General features: G+C 35.1%; 1 protein-coding gene across 13 annotated transcripts in view; it reads left to right on the top strand.

Annotated features, from left to right (window-relative positions):
- NR2C1 (nuclear receptor subfamily 2 group C member 1) overlaps positions 1–13,578 on the top strand; it is a 65,205-nt gene extending 51,627 nt beyond the window's left edge. For 8 of the 13 annotated variants that reach the window (XM_070599518.1, XM_070599524.1, XM_070599526.1 and 5 more), the window contains 6 exons: positions 5,964–6,103; positions 7,709–7,846; positions 9,618–9,723; positions 11,678–11,768; positions 11,892–11,972; positions 12,689–13,578. In XM_070599518.1, coding sequence (XP_070455619.1) covers positions 5,964–6,103; positions 7,709–7,846; positions 9,618–9,723; positions 11,678–11,768; positions 11,892–11,972; positions 12,689–12,739 — 607 coding nt within the window. In that variant the 3' untranslated portion in view covers positions 12,740–13,578. The remainder of the gene's footprint in view (positions 1–5,963; positions 6,104–7,708; positions 7,847–9,617; positions 9,724–11,677; positions 11,769–11,891; positions 11,973–12,688) is intronic. The other 5 variants (XM_070599520.1, XM_070599529.1, XM_070599522.1 and 2 more) reach the window with 1 other exon arrangement.
- The last annotated feature ends 1,824 nt before the right edge of the window (positions 13,579–15,402 follow it).

Genomic DNA, 15,402 nt, shown 5'->3' with positions numbered 1-15,402 from the left:
CCAACGAAACACTGGGCCGCCTGCAGCGGAGCGCGCAAACTTAACCACTCGGCCACGGGGCCAGCCCCCCTATGTTTATTCTTCAAATCCTTGTGCATGGAGTATCTTTTCCATTTCTTTATGTCATCATTGATTTCTTTCAGTAATGTCTTACAGTTTTTATTGTATAGGTCTTTCACCTCCTTGGTTGAATTTGTTCCTAAATATTTTATTCTCTGTGTCAATTATAAATGGTACTGTACCCTTGACTTCTCTTTCTGCTAGTTCATTACTAGTGTCTAAAAATGCAACTGACTTTTGTAAGTTGACTTTGGACCCTGCAACTTTGCTGTAGTTGGTGATTATTTCTTTCTTTTTTTATTTTTGAGGAAGATTAGCCCTGAGCTAACTGCTGCCAATCCTCCTCTTTTTTGCTGAGGAAGACTGGCCCTGAGCTAACATCCATGCCTATCTTCCTCTACTTTATGTATGGGATGCCTACCACAGCATGGCTTTTGCAAAGCAGTGCCATGTCTGCACCCAGAATCTGAACCAGCGAACCCTGGGCCACTGTGAAGCGGAATGTGAGAACTTAACCGCTGCGCCACCAGGCTGGCCCCAGTGATTATTTCTAATAGTTTTCTGGTGGATTCTTTAGGGTTTTCTGTATATAGAATCATTTCATCAGCAAACAGCAACAGTTTCACCTCTTCCTTTCCAATTTGGATACCTTTTATTTCTTTTTCTTGCCTGATTGCTCTGGCCAAAACCTCCAGTACTGTGTGGAGTAGGAATGGTGAGAGTTGGCACCCTTGTCTTCTTCCTGTTCTTAGAAAGATGGCTTTCAGTTTTTCACTGTTAAGTATGTTGTTGGCTGTAAGTTTATAGTATAATATACGGCCTTTATTTTGTCAAGGTACTTTCTTTCTATACCCATTTTATTGAGAGTTTTAATCATAAATCTATGTTGAATCTTGTCAAATGCTTTCTCTGCATCTATTGAGATGATCATGTGGTTTTTATTCCTCATTTTGTTAATGTGGTGTATCACATTGATTGATTTGCGGATGTTGAACCATCCTTGTGTCCCTGGTATAAATCCCATTTGCTCATGGTGTATGATCCTTTTAATGTATTGCTGTATTGAGTTTGCCAATACTTTGTTGAGGATTTTTGCGTGTATGTTCATCAGTGATATTTGCCTGTCATTTTCCTTCTTTGTGTTGTCCTTGTCTGGTTTTGGTATCAGGGTGATATTGCCCTCCTAGAATGTGTTAGAAAGCGTACCGTCTTCTTCATTTTTTGGAATAGTTTGAGAAGGATAGCTGTTAAATCTTTGAATGTTTGGTAGAATTTGCCAGAGAAGACATCTGGTCCTGGGCTTTTGTTTTTTGGAAGGTTTTTGATTACTGTTTTAATGTCTTTACGTGTGATTGGTCTATTCAGATTTTCTGTTGCTTCTTGATTTAGTTTTGGGAGGTTGTATGAGTCTAAGAATTTATCCATTTCTTCTAGATTGTCCAATTTGTTGGCGTATAGTTTTTCATAGTATTGTCCTAGTTCTTTCTATTTCTGTGGTTTCCATCCTTTCACTCTGAGCCTGTGTTTTTCTTTTGAGCTGAGATGTGTTTCCTGGAGCCAGCATATTCTTGGGTCTTGTTTTTTAATCCATCCAGCCTCTCTGTCTGTTTTGATTTGAGAATTCAATGTATTTACATTTAGAGTGATTACTGATATATGATGGCTTACTACTGCCATTGTATCTCTTGTTTTCCAATTATTCTATATTTCCATTGTTTCTCTTCCCTTGCTTTTCTGACTGCCATTTCAGTTTGGTGGTTTTTTCTGATAGTTTTCTATTTATGATTTGTGGCTCTATTCTGATTCTTCGTTTAGTGGTTACCATGAGGTTTGTGTAAAAGCTCTTATAGATGAAGTAGTCCATTTTCTAATAACATCTTATGTCCATTTGCCTAAGCACGTTCCATCCCTTTCCTCTTCTCCTTCTGAGTTACTGTTGTCACAAATTCTTTTTTGTGTTGTGAGTTTATGACTAAATTGAAATGTTTAAGTTATTTTTGATGCCTTCCTTCCCTTTATCTTTTATGTTATAATGAAGTGTTTCCTAACCTGTTATGATAGAATCCTGCCGTTTTCTTATTTTGTCTGTCTGTTTATCTCCTTGCACAAGGCTTTCTAAACCTTCGGCTTTTTCTTTCAGGTGGAAGGGCTTCCTTCATCATTTCTTGTAAGGGGGATCTGGTGGCGATGAACTCCCTCAGCTTTTGTTTATCCAGGAAAGCTTTTATTTCTCCATTGTAGCTGAAGGATAGTTTTGCTGGATAGAGTATTCTTGGCTGAAAGTTTCTGTCTTTCAGTATTTTGAATATACCATTCTAGTCTTTTCTAACCTGTAAGGTTTCTGCCAAGAAATCTGCTGAAAGCCTGATAGGGTTCCTTTGTTGGTTATTTTCTTCTGCCTTGCTGCCCTTAATGTTTTTTCCTTGTCATTCTCTTTTGCCAGTTTTAATATTATATGCTTTGGAGAAGGTTTTTTTGCATTGAGGTAATTAGGAGTTCTCTTGGTTTCATGTGCTTGTAAATCTAGTTTCTTCCCCAGGTTTGGGAAGTTCTCAGCTATTATTTCTTTCAACAAGCTCTCTGCTCCTTTCTCATTCTCTTCTCACTCTGGAATACCTATAATCCTTATATTGCTTTTCCTAATTGAGTCAGATATTTCTTGATGGATTTCTTCATTTTTAAAAAACCTTAGTTCTCTCTCCTCCTCTACCTGAAGTATTTCCATATTTCTGTCCTCTAGTTCACTAATTCTGTCCTCCATAGCATCAGCTGTATTTTTTTAATGGTTTCTAGATTATTTTTGTATGTTATTGTTTTCTTCATATACAGCATTTCTCTTTGGTTTGTTTTGTTTTGTTTTGGTATAGTTTTGATCTCTGGTGAAGTATTCCTTCTATTCATTGATTTTGTTCCTGAACTCATTGCACTGTCTTTCTGAGTTTTCTTGTAACTCTCTGAGTTTCCTTATGACAGCTATTTTAAATTCTCTGTCATTTATATTGTAAATTTCTGCGACTTCAGTATTGGTTTCTGGAGACTGGCCTTTTTCCTTCTGCTCTGAAGTGTTACTGTAGTTCTTCATGGTGTTTGATGAATCCATCCTTTGTCGGCACATTTGTGGTAGTATCAGGTTGCAGATTCTACCTGCCACCACTGAGGGGATGGCAGAAGCTCTGTTTTCTGAGCTGCCCCTGTTTGCTGGAAGTTGTGCGAGTAGGGCTACTCTGCATTTGCCCAGACTGATCCCAGCCACTGTGCAGGTTGTGCTTACGGGGGCAGGGCATCTGCACTGGGCAGGCAGGTTGAGGCAGCTGGGGCCTCTGTGCTCAGCTGGGGACCGGCTGAGCTGTTGCACACTAGGCAAGAGGGGTGCCTACATGGGTGCTGAGCCAGTACTTGGTGTAGAGCATTCCCACTGGCAGGGCTGCCGTGGCACGATGGACACCCCCATGGGCTAAGCTGCAACTCTGAAATTGTTTGCACAGGCCAGGATGTCCCCGCCTCATTTTACAGTCGCATCAGCTGCTGCATTAAGATCCACGAACTGGCTCACTCCTGCTAGGGAGGGGGAGGCAGAGGGGTGCACACACCTAGTTCCACAACCTACCAGGTATCCAGTCTACTCACCTTCAGATGTATAGCCGCATGGATCTCTCAGACCTCTGGTTGTGCTGTGCAGGGTATCCTCTGCTGGTAAATGAATGTCCCTTTAGGGGAGAGACTAAGAGAACACCTCACCTCACTCCACCATGACTGACATCACTCTCCTCAATACTTAAATAAAATGCAGTGTTTGTAAAAAAAAAAAAAAAAAAAAAAAAAAGGCTATGATTCTTAACTTGATGAATGACTTCTGTTAAACATACTGATTATCCCAATTTTAAATATTTATTAGGGAGAAAAACATTTAAGTGCCTTTCATCAGGATGTTCTTACCAACTTAAATCTTTTTGAAGAAAGGGGAAAAAATCTTATACTTTCATTATCTTATTTATAATAAAGTATATAGGTTTTGTTTTAAAGATTGTTTAATTGGAAAAGGTTCTGTGCCCACAGCTTTTCTCATTCTCTCTTTTCTAAGTTCTAACTTCCGCCTGTTCTATTACCTTCGCTATCAGAAATCACTTACTGGATTCCTTCTGTATTCCTGCTACTGTGCTGTTCACTGAGATACATAAATGAATAAGGAAGTCTCTGCCTTCAGTGAGGGTTTAATCTAGTACAGGAGACATACTCCTAAACCAATAAATCAGAATACCATTTAATAAGTATAAAATAGAAACGTATATGTGGCACTGAAGGGGGTATGATTAACTATCTTGGGAGAGGAATGTGGTAAGAGAATTTTTCTTCAAAAAATTGAGCTCCGAAATATATTTTAAGGGGTAAATAGGAATTAACTAGTAAAACAAGGTCAGGAAAAGACATTCCAAAAAAGGAGGACAGCATTTGTAATTCATTCAACAGTTTTTATTGAACATGTGCTCTGTGCTGGTTCTCACCTCAGCAGGTTTGCCCTTATTCTTACTCTTCCTGGAATACTATTCTCCTAGATCTTTTTTTTTTTTTTAGGTTCTTTCCCATCTTTTTTCTATTCACCTGTCAGCCCCTCAGAAAGGTCTTCTCCAGACACCTTACTCCCACCTCTGCCCCCCCTCCCATTATGTAATTCATCATCCTACTTAATATTGTGGAACTTTTATTAATTGAAACTAACTTAATGTTTGTATAATCATATGCATTTGTGTGCATAATGTTTATATAAAATATTCCAAGTGATGTATTTGTTTATGTTTCTCTTCTGTTTCATGAAGGCATTTAATCTATCTTGTTTATTGCTATTTCTCCAGTGCCTGGCATATACTTTATGTTATAACTTGTTCACATAATTCTTATATTTGAGTCTCATAATAACTCTGAGCAAGATATAGGGTGTAATGCTTTTCTGCATTTTATATGGCTACGCACTTGAGACCTGAGAAGCTTATTTGCCTAATTTCAAATGGAAAATAAGTGGATGATAGGGGTTTAAAATCCCTGGTGTCTTGGCTTCTATTCTAATACTTTTTCTGCTCTCTCATGCTGCTGAGATTTCTTATTCAGAAGTTCAGGAAAGGACTTCTAAACTTTCTTATTTTTGTTAATCCTAGTGAAATCTTTGTTATCTCATTTATATGGATACTAATATCCCATCTGTAACATAGTTATAGAGTAAACCATTTCTCCCAGGAAATTGGTTGCTTACCCACCATCAAACAATGTTAATTACCCTTTCTAAAAAAATATTTACCTGCATTTAAAGCAAAAGAAAACTTGGGAAAGCTTTTTAAATGTATTCCTTTACTTTTAACTTTTTTAAAACAATCTTTTTTTTTTTTAAGATTTTATTTTTTCTTTTTCTCCCAAAGCCTCCCAGTATGTAGTTGTGTATTTTTAGTTGTGGATCCTTCTTCTTGTGGCATGTGGGATGCCGCCTCAGCGTGGCTTGACGAGCGGCACCATGTCCGCACCCAGGATTCAAACTGGTGAAACCTGGGCTGCTGAAGCACAGTGTGAGACATTCAACCATTTGGCCACAAGACCAGCTTGTAAAACAGTCTTTATTTCATCTGTTTCCATGAAATGTGGGATTAAAGCCCCAACTTATAGTGTGAAATACTACTTGGAACTGTTCTTATAAACTGGCTGATTGATTAATGAGCTAGCTAATATTTAAATTTCTAAGCCTTTCTTATCAATTGCTATCAGCTATACAAAACACAGAATTGATCAAGCCCAAGCCCAGTTGGTCTTTCTAGAATAATTTTAGTTCAGTAATATTTTATTTTTAAATATCTGACTCAATTGTAAATTTTATAAAATATATGTTAATAATCTGTGACATGTTTGTTTTGTTTTAATAGGCAAGAAAACAGCATATCATTGGTAAAAGCTTATTGGAATGAGCTTTTTACTCTTGGTCTTGCCCAATGCTGGCAAGTGATGAATGTGGCAACTATATTAGCAACATTTGTCAATTGTCTTCACAGTAGCCTTCAACAAGGTAAAAAAAGCACCTTCTTAATTTCCTTTTCCAGGATATAAGATGGGGATCAGTTTTATAAAGCGTTATGATTTAAGTTAGATATCTGATCATTAATGTTTTAGCTACCAACACCCTTTTTACTTTAGGTAATTTTCACATTTTGATAAATTCATTCTTTAATCACCCCAAAATATTTTTAAATGAGAGTATAACCAAATTAACACAAGTATCTTTACATCTGGCAGGCTGTTTCTGACAAGGCCTTGTGAATTTTTGCACTTTGGCATAAGTACCAAAGAATCCAGGGTTAACATATATAGAGGTGATCAAATCTTTATGAATATATACTTCCCACTAATTTTTAAACTGTCTTTCTTCATTGTAGCCCTTTGAATCCCAAGATAGGCTGATTTTTTTTTTTTATTCAATTCATCAGGATGTATTCTCTCACTTGAACAGTATTGGAGAGTCACAGAACAGTCCTTACTCTCCTTTTCTTTTTCTTGATACCAAGGTGATTACAGCTCTTATTTATTTGAGGAGACAGGCAGTTACTGATTTATAACTGTTTAACTTCAGAATGGCTTGTGACTAACCAAAAGGATGTGCATCTTCAAATGAGAACTGCCTTTTGAGTTCAGAAATAATTTATAAATTGGGAATTACGTTTTATTGCCTTAGCATATTCAATTTGCCATTGTTTTACATTATTTTTAAGTTATCTGCTTCCTCCTATTTAAGAACAGAGAAATCACCTTAAAATCTCATCAACAGTAGACCTACTAGAAGGGAGCACTACATACCCATCTTATTTAGGGACTCCTAGTCTTGATTGATTTCTCATAAATTTGTAATGTATTCTACAGCCTGCCTTCACTTAAAGCTTTGGTTGACTCATCAAATGTGGTTTTTGTTTGGTTGGTGAGGAAGATTGGCCCTGAGCTAACATCTGTTGCCAATCTTCCTCTATTTTGTATGTGGGATGCCACCATAGCATGGCTTGATGAGTGATATGTAGGTCTGTGCCTAGGATCTGAACCTGCAAACCCCAGGCCACCAAAGCAGAGTGCATGAACCTAACCACTATGCCGCAAGGCTGGCCCCAGATGTGCTTTAAACATAAAAAATAAATTCAAAAAGTTATCATAAAACTTTGACTCAACTTTTGCCTTGGCAGTGTTTTTTGCTAAATATTTTTTTCTATTTTAGTAGTGTACCTAACTTTTAGAAATCTAAATGATTTTCGTCATCTTTTTTCAACCAATATAAGTTTAAATCCTGTTACCAAAATTTGAGTTTTTTGTAAACTTTTGGTTGACCAGTTTTTTAGGTGGTTGTCTTTACAGCTTATCTTCTCAAAGGTGTATTTTGAAAGGAAACATTACATTTGGGGTTTTTTTATACTAACAGCTTGTTTCATTTTTTTCTTGAATGAACAATGTCTGAAGATCATTAATTAGTTTCATTTTTACTTGCAGAGATACTGAATTTTAAACATTTATGGATTAGTTATATTCAAAGCTGGAAATTAGTGAGAAGGAAATATTTTGGATAGAAATAGTTGTGCATTTTAGCCAAAAACTAGAAGCTTTTGTTAGCTTGTTTCTTTGTTTTTAATTAAAGATAAAATGTCCACAGAAAGAAGAAAATTATTGATGGAGCACATCTTCAAACTACAGGAGTTTTGTAATAGCATGGTTAAACTCTGCATCGATGGATATGAATATGCCTACCTGAAGGCAATAGTACTGTTCAGTCCAGGTATGTAAACATTTACTTTTTATTTAAAATAAAGCATTTGATGGTGTAGAGAAATTGGAACCCTTGTACATCTGGTAAGAATGTAAAATGGTGCACTTAAAGTGGAAACAACCCAAGTGTCCATCAACAAATGAATGGATAAACAAATGTAATATATACATATAGTGGAATATCATTCAGCTATAAAAAGGAGAGAAATTCTGCTACATGCTACAAACATAGATGAAACTTGAAAACAGTATGCAAGTGAAAGAAGCCAGTCACAAAAGACCACATATTCTATGATTGCATTTATGTGAAATGTCTAGAACAATCAAGTTTGTAGAGACATTAGATGAGTGGCTCCTAGGGACTAATGAGAGGGGAGAATGGAGAGTGATTACTAATGGGTACAGAATTTCTTTTGGGGTAACAAAAATATTCTAAAATGAGACTGTGGTGATGGTTGCACAACTCTGAATATATTAAAAACCATTGAATTATTCACTTCAAATTGCTGAATTTTACAGATGTTAGACATTTATCTGGGTACGGAAAGGAAAGTTGAAGAAATCAGTAAAATGAAATCATAGACCTTTAGTTCTGTTGTCAATCAACATTTGAATTCTTAGGTATATTTTTCTAGACATCATTAAAAGTCAAATTGAGAGATGAGTATTGTTTTGTTAATGGGTTAAATTTTCAAACATCTTTTTAGAGTTACCAATAAATAGAAAATTGTCTCTCTTATTTTCCTGCCAGTTTCTAGTTTTCACATATAGTAAAATGACAAGTAAGCTCAATGAGAAATTTCTGAATAAGAAAAATTGACTGTTATCTTAAGCTCTATATTTTTTATTTTGGTGTGTATTTCTATTCCTATACATCGTAATAAAATTACCTGAGGAAACCTGCTTCTTACCCTCAGTGATAACAATAAAATAATTAAAGCTTTTTTGTGCTGTTTCTTATAATGTTTCAGATAAGTTAATAACATGTATCTCCATTTTTATCACAACCCGTTTGCCACCTTCATTTTCATTAAAATTGAAAAAACATAGATTTGAAGTTTGAATTATAATGAAATTGTATTATGTATTCCCAATATTTTCTATTTATTACTTTTTTATTCTTTTCAGGACAGAGCTTTCCATACTTTTCAATATATCTTAAGTTAGGCATAATTTTTATGAAGTTCCTTTAATATTTCCACTTTTGTGAAATTTTATAGTGACCATTGAAATATTTAAATACATTATTTCATATTTCTACATTATCATAAATTTTCTGATGGAGATAATGTTCACAGTTTTATAATTTCATAAGTACCTTTTTATGTAGCAATGGTGGGGAGGTTTTTCTCATAAACATAGTATAAAACATAAGCTGCAAATATTTTATTGTATTAAAAATGCTTTTTTAACTAAGCTGAGTCATTTTATTTTTTGTTCCTTTTGAAAGCAAAATGATCACACTCCCTTCCACCACTTTTGGAATAGAGAAAGCTATTTATTTTAGTAGAGCTCAGTGGTCTCAGTTTTGAGATATGTAGATGAGATAAAATAGTTTTAAAGATTTAAAGTACAGTGCTTGGTGTTTAGTAGGTAGGCTACTAAATATATTTGTGGAATGGAAGAGACACACATATGATTGTGGAATGGAAGAGACACACATATGATGGGGATTCTTTTTTAACTAAACTATTCTTCCCATCCGCCTTCCATCTCCACTCTCGGTGCATTTTAAAATGAGCATTCAGAACTAGGGTAACATACATTCTTTAATATTTCAGATCATCCAGGCCTAGAAAACATGGAACAGATTGAGAAATTTCAGGAGAAGGCATACGTGGAATTCCAAGATTATATAACCAAAACATACCCAGATGACACCTACAGGTATCTAGAAGTTAAATACTATTTAACTAAATTCATCTTAAAACTTTTTTGTCAATCTATTCATTATTTTCCATTCCAAGAGTAATTCAACATTTAGTCAACCTTGACCTTTGAAATTGCTGCTGTTAAAAGCGGTACTGCATTGTTGCAAGTGCTTTACATGTATTATGTCCTCCTGTTCTTCCATTTTATATGAGGAGACTTCAGCACAGAGAAGTTAAGTATCTTGCCCAAGATCACACAATAAATGGCAGAGCTGACTGTGAACCGAGGTAGTCTAACTCTAGCATCCAAACTCTTTATTTCTTAGCATGAAATAATGGATTTTATTTGTAAAAGGGGAAAAATATGAATGAATACAAAAACCAGACTATTTTATACATAATTTTGAAATTTGGCTTATGACATTTCTACCAAGATATTTCTTAGCAGTGTCCTTTGAAAAAAATTGTTTTTTTATAAGATCAACTCAATTTTTGAAGGGGGACAGTATTATAGAGTAAACACATAACTATCAGAGCCAAAGTAGCTGGATTTGATCCCCTACCCTACCACTTACTAGCTATATGACCTTGGACAACTTACTCAACTTCTGTTTCAATTTCTCTACCTGTAAAATGGAAATAATAGTACCCACGTTTTACAATTAGTATAAAGATTAAATCAGTTAATATATGTGAAGAGCTTAGAACAGTGCCCTTTACACAGTAAGGGCTATATGATGTGTTTACTAATAATACTGTTAATTTAACAGCTTCAAACTAGTAAAAGAACATTTTACATAAAATGAGTTTTTATGTGTATTAAGTAATAGCTTTATAAGTCAGTTCTATCATGAAAATCAGCCTTAGTTTATCTAACCAGTTTTCCTACCAGTTCTGTTAATACATTAACATTAGCTCAGCTGGTGGGAACAAACAGAACTGAGTAATTTGAGGAGTAGAGTACATGACTACAGGAAGATACTCAATATCCTGGGCTGCTGGTCTCATTGGGTCTCAAGTATTAGAGTGCAAGGCCTTAGAGGAAGAATAAACATGCCACAAGCTTTTTGGAAAAGTGGTTCTTTTGTTGTTGGTTTTGTTATGATTATTTTTTAGTTTTTTAAAGTGTCAAAAGTCATTGTATGCCTCATTATACAAATAAATACAGTATTTAAATTTCTCCTCCTCTTTGACATCTAGCTGTTTGGTGACCTCTGTTCCATTAGGTTCCAGGTGCTTTGACCTCTGGAACTCTTTCTCTGTTTCTTACATTCCTAGTTATTTAAAAATAATACATTGTTTTTGGATAGCAGTTTTCAACTTATAGTGTACTTTCACACAAGACATGGTCCTGCCTTTACAAACCTCACTAGCACGGGAACTGGCAGGGATCATTGCGTTAATCTTCACAACACTTGAGAGACAGGAAGTAAGTGGCTTAAACACATTCTCACAGCTAGGGGGCGGTTGAGTCAACATTTGAACCCAGTGTTAATCCCATGTTCTGTGCTCTTCATGGTAATAACTGTTGCCTGTTTTACCATTTCCTGTAGTTTTTTGCAAAGAAAAACCAAGAAAACTATTATCATTGAGCTTCGTGTGTCCTGATAACACAAAACATTGCTGTTCTTACAACCTCAAATGAGTTCTTAAGCCATTCTTAAATGTATAACTTGATCCGTGGTTTAATAACTTAGTTCCATGGTCCATACAGCCAAGTGGAGGCAGCACAGCGTAGCAGTTAAGAGCAAGGCTTTCCTATGAAGTCTGTCAGACTGCATTTATATCCAAGTGATTGTCATAACACTCTAAGGCTTGAGAATACTAAAGTTTTCATTTTAACTTTTGAAAATTAGATCTTTACTTAATTAGGCCACAAAGAATATACGTGTAGAAATTACTCATATTTTCCTACTAAATCTCTCTTTGATTTACAACCTGTTCCCCTCTGCCCCTTTTTTACTTTTTAGGTTGTCCAGACTACTACTCAGATTGCCAGCTTTGAGACTGATGAATGCTACCATCACTGAAGAATTGTTTTTCAAAGGTCTCATTGGCAATGTACGAATTGACAGTGTCATCCCACATATTTTAAAAATGGAACCTGCAGATTATAACTCACAAATAATTGGTCACAGCATTTGAAAGCTGAGATCTCAGTGTAAACTTACTGTTCTTTTTCAGAACACAGAAGACACCAAATTGAACTCTTTGTTTCCAGGGCACCTGGAAATTTTGACTTTAAAGAGTAACCAAAAAACAAAGGTATTTTTATTTTAACTTCCATAAGAAGAATTTTTGAAGTGACTGGGCAGGTAGCAGGAATTAGAATTTCCTGTCCTGTCTTATTTAAGTAAATAAGAAATACTATGAATTTATTCTTGGTTAAGATGACACCTAAAGCCATCACCTCTTGATTATCTAAACTAAGATCTCTCGTTATATTTTATTTTATAAAACAAATAAATTAGTCGGTTTTTTCCCCAGAATTGTGTTCTCTTCATGTCTTTTATAATGAACTAGTACAAACACTTAATTATCAGAAATCCCTAAGAAGGATTTCCTTGCATTTTACTCTTCCATAATATACTATGTTTGTTTTAATTATCATGTCAAGAGAGGATTATTTTATGCCCCATGGTATAATGATAACATTAGAACTAGGGAAGTAATAATTGAATCTATATATTTTTTGTCTTTTGTAAATATCCTGGCACCCTTAGCATATACTAGTCTCATTGCTGGCAATGAGACATCAGCTGTTCGTGATCTTAAGAGTTGATTTCTTTAGTGTTGTATATTAGTTACAAGCACTTTTTATTTATGTATGTAGCAGAAAATTGTTTTTGAGAATAAGAGAGGGTTTGTGTTTTAATATTTTTGGTTTACTGCTGTGTTTTAAAAGTAGTAGAGACTGATTCAGCCCAGAATGTTTCAGTATTTCAAAATAGCATTAAAATTGTTGCTCTTCCATTCCACAGAAAGCATCTGACCTCTCTCCCTCTCTTCTGACCTGCATTATAACTTCCTGAACCTTCCATGGGTTTTAGCTAGGTTTTAGGTCATTACAAATACCCAATTTGTTAAATAATGGATTTATCATATTCAATCTGTGTTTTCAAGGTGAGTTAAATAATTATTTTAAAGCAAATTTATAGTTTGTAAAAATTTGTTTTTTCACGTGTAAACGAATATGCACTGATTTTTCACTGTAAATTGGGGAGAGCTCTTTTAACAAGAGTAGGAGCATCAGCCTGAAGCCTTGTTATTGCCACAGCAAAAGCATTTTAGACTCCTTGGATGTCTTCCACAGTAATGTTTTCCTTAGCAAACCTGATACTGTTAAATATTTCTTTGCTCTGATTTCTGATGAATTATTTTGGTATGTCTATTTGTTGATTTTTTTTTTTTAAAGAAAAACAAATATGGAGATTTTATTGCACTCAGAGTACATTTTTTATGAAGATTTTTGCAATAGAAGCTGAATTTTTTGGGGAGGGGTATGGATTTTACTAATTGCTACTTTATAGTAAATCAAAAGTTTAAAAGTATCACTTACAGTCTTTACCAACTTATTAAGGGAAACTTTTCTCCCTATTTAAAACATGATTTTTGTTCAGCAGGTTTATATATAATTATCACCTGGGAAAAACTACATTTAGTACAAAATACTCAAATGGAAAAATCAGTAGGTTTATACCTTTATAAACCCAATGAAGTAAGCCAAGGATTCAGGAAAATAATTCTTTAAAATAATGTACTGATGGTTAATTAAGATACATGTTTCTTTCAGGTATTTTTCCTAATTAAATTTGTAGTTATATTTGGAAGTGTTTTTAAAACTATATTAAAATGTGACCTGCATTACAAATTTCTGTTTCTTGCCAATATATTTGATTTCAGAGTCCTATTTGTTCAGTGTTTAGTCATCCCTCTGTTTGTTTGTTCTATTATTAAGAAATCTCTGGTAAGATTTATTAGAGTACTTCAGGAAGAGAAGAGTGTGGAAAACATTTCCATGGCCAGTATTTTAGGATTATTTGCAATTCAGTTTAAAGACTTGCAGCTAAATATTGCAGATGGACAATTTATTTTTTACTCTCCTGAAATCTCAGTAAAATGACAGTACAGTATAACCACACAAGGACAAATAAAACAGGAGAGAAGAAAAACTCTCTTATCTCTTGATCTTCTCTCTTATCAAGAGATAAGAGAGTTCAACACATTTTTAGAAAGAAAAGTGCAGGTAGAGAAGACTGCCTGACTTAGCAGAGCCAGAACCAAGGAACCTCTAATCTGAGTGCTTGCAAAAGGCCATGCAGTGAGAAAGAAGCCAGCATACCTTGCAGTATCCACCAAATGTGCTTATACCTGAGGAACCAGGTGCTCATATTCAGAGATGGTGCTTGGAACACTGAAACAAAAGGATTGGTTGCAAGTCTTATATAGAATCATTGAATTATCTTTCTCTACTCTTACTTAAACCAGGTGATCACTTTCTGTCCTTACACTTTTTTGAGCAGGAGGCCAGAAGTTAATTCTCTTGAGAAATGGAACTGAAAGAGTATAGGACTTAAAGGATACCAGGGATATCAGAAGGCCTGGATTAGGTATAGGGTTAAAAATATGGCTTAAGTGAAAATCTGCACTCTGAATGGGGGTTCCCTGTGTTTCCAGAATGATGGCCATCAGGTATAGGCTTCTCTGCCAGAATTTTTTCCTTTGGAGAAACTAATTGGCCCCAGAGAAAAGATCTCCAGACACTTTTGGTGTACCTTGATAAAAAGCCTGCTTGCCACTTTATCACTCTCAGTGGACCCCACTAATTTCCAAGTCATATATGTATACATGGGGTTTCCATTCAGCTCTTTAATGCCTACTATTAAATATGAACTTAGAGTGAGGATCACCAGATATTTGAAGAAAATCTAATACATAAGAGATGAGATATTGGTCGGGTAGATACAATTCAGGGATCAGAAAAATATCCAACCCCAAATATAATTAATATTTTGAAAGAGAGTAGATGTTGTATATATTAAATGAGAAGAGTATGCTTTGAAAAGGAAAATTTGGAGCAAGAAACTGCCCCTGGAAATTAAAAATGATAGCTACGGCAATTCATTAGAGGGGTTGGAAGATAAAGTTGTTGAGGAACTTGCCCTGAAAGTATAACCAAAAGACAAAGAAATAGAAAATGAGAAGACAAAATTGGAGAATCAAGTCAGGAGGTCTAACATTTTAATAGTAAGAGTTTAAGAAAGAAAGAAGACTTAAGGAGGTAAGGAAATTATTGAATAATACAAGAAAAGTTCCACAAAAGGACATGCATCTCTAGGTTGAAAGGATCTCCACCCTTTAAATGAAAAAGATCCATACCATCTTGAAATCAGAACAGTGTAGTCAAAGAAAAGATACTGTTTTGCTGCTTCTAGCAGTAGAGTGGCATAGATAACTCTGAAGGCCTTTGATCTGTTGCTGGGTTCACAGGAAGTCTGGCATGAGTTTTCAAAGAAGGCTAAGATTGTTACAGGTCATGAGTCTCCCCTGGTCCTGGCAGAGGCAAATATAAATCTTCTCTGGAGAAAATATCCATAATTTACACCAGAAGTCGGTACACTTTTCTGTAAAGGGCCAGAAAGTGAGTATTTTTTACTTTGCAGCCCATGTGGTTCCCCTAGTAACTACTCAACTC

The sequence above is a fragment of the Equus przewalskii genome, chromosome 29, assembly GCF_037783145.1.
Source record: "Equus przewalskii isolate Varuska chromosome 29, EquPr2, whole genome shotgun sequence".
NCBI lineage: Eukaryota > Metazoa > Chordata > Mammalia > Perissodactyla > Equidae > Equus > Equus przewalskii.
Note: the sequence above shows the minus strand (reverse complement) of the source record. Positions and strands in the feature narration are given on the sequence as shown.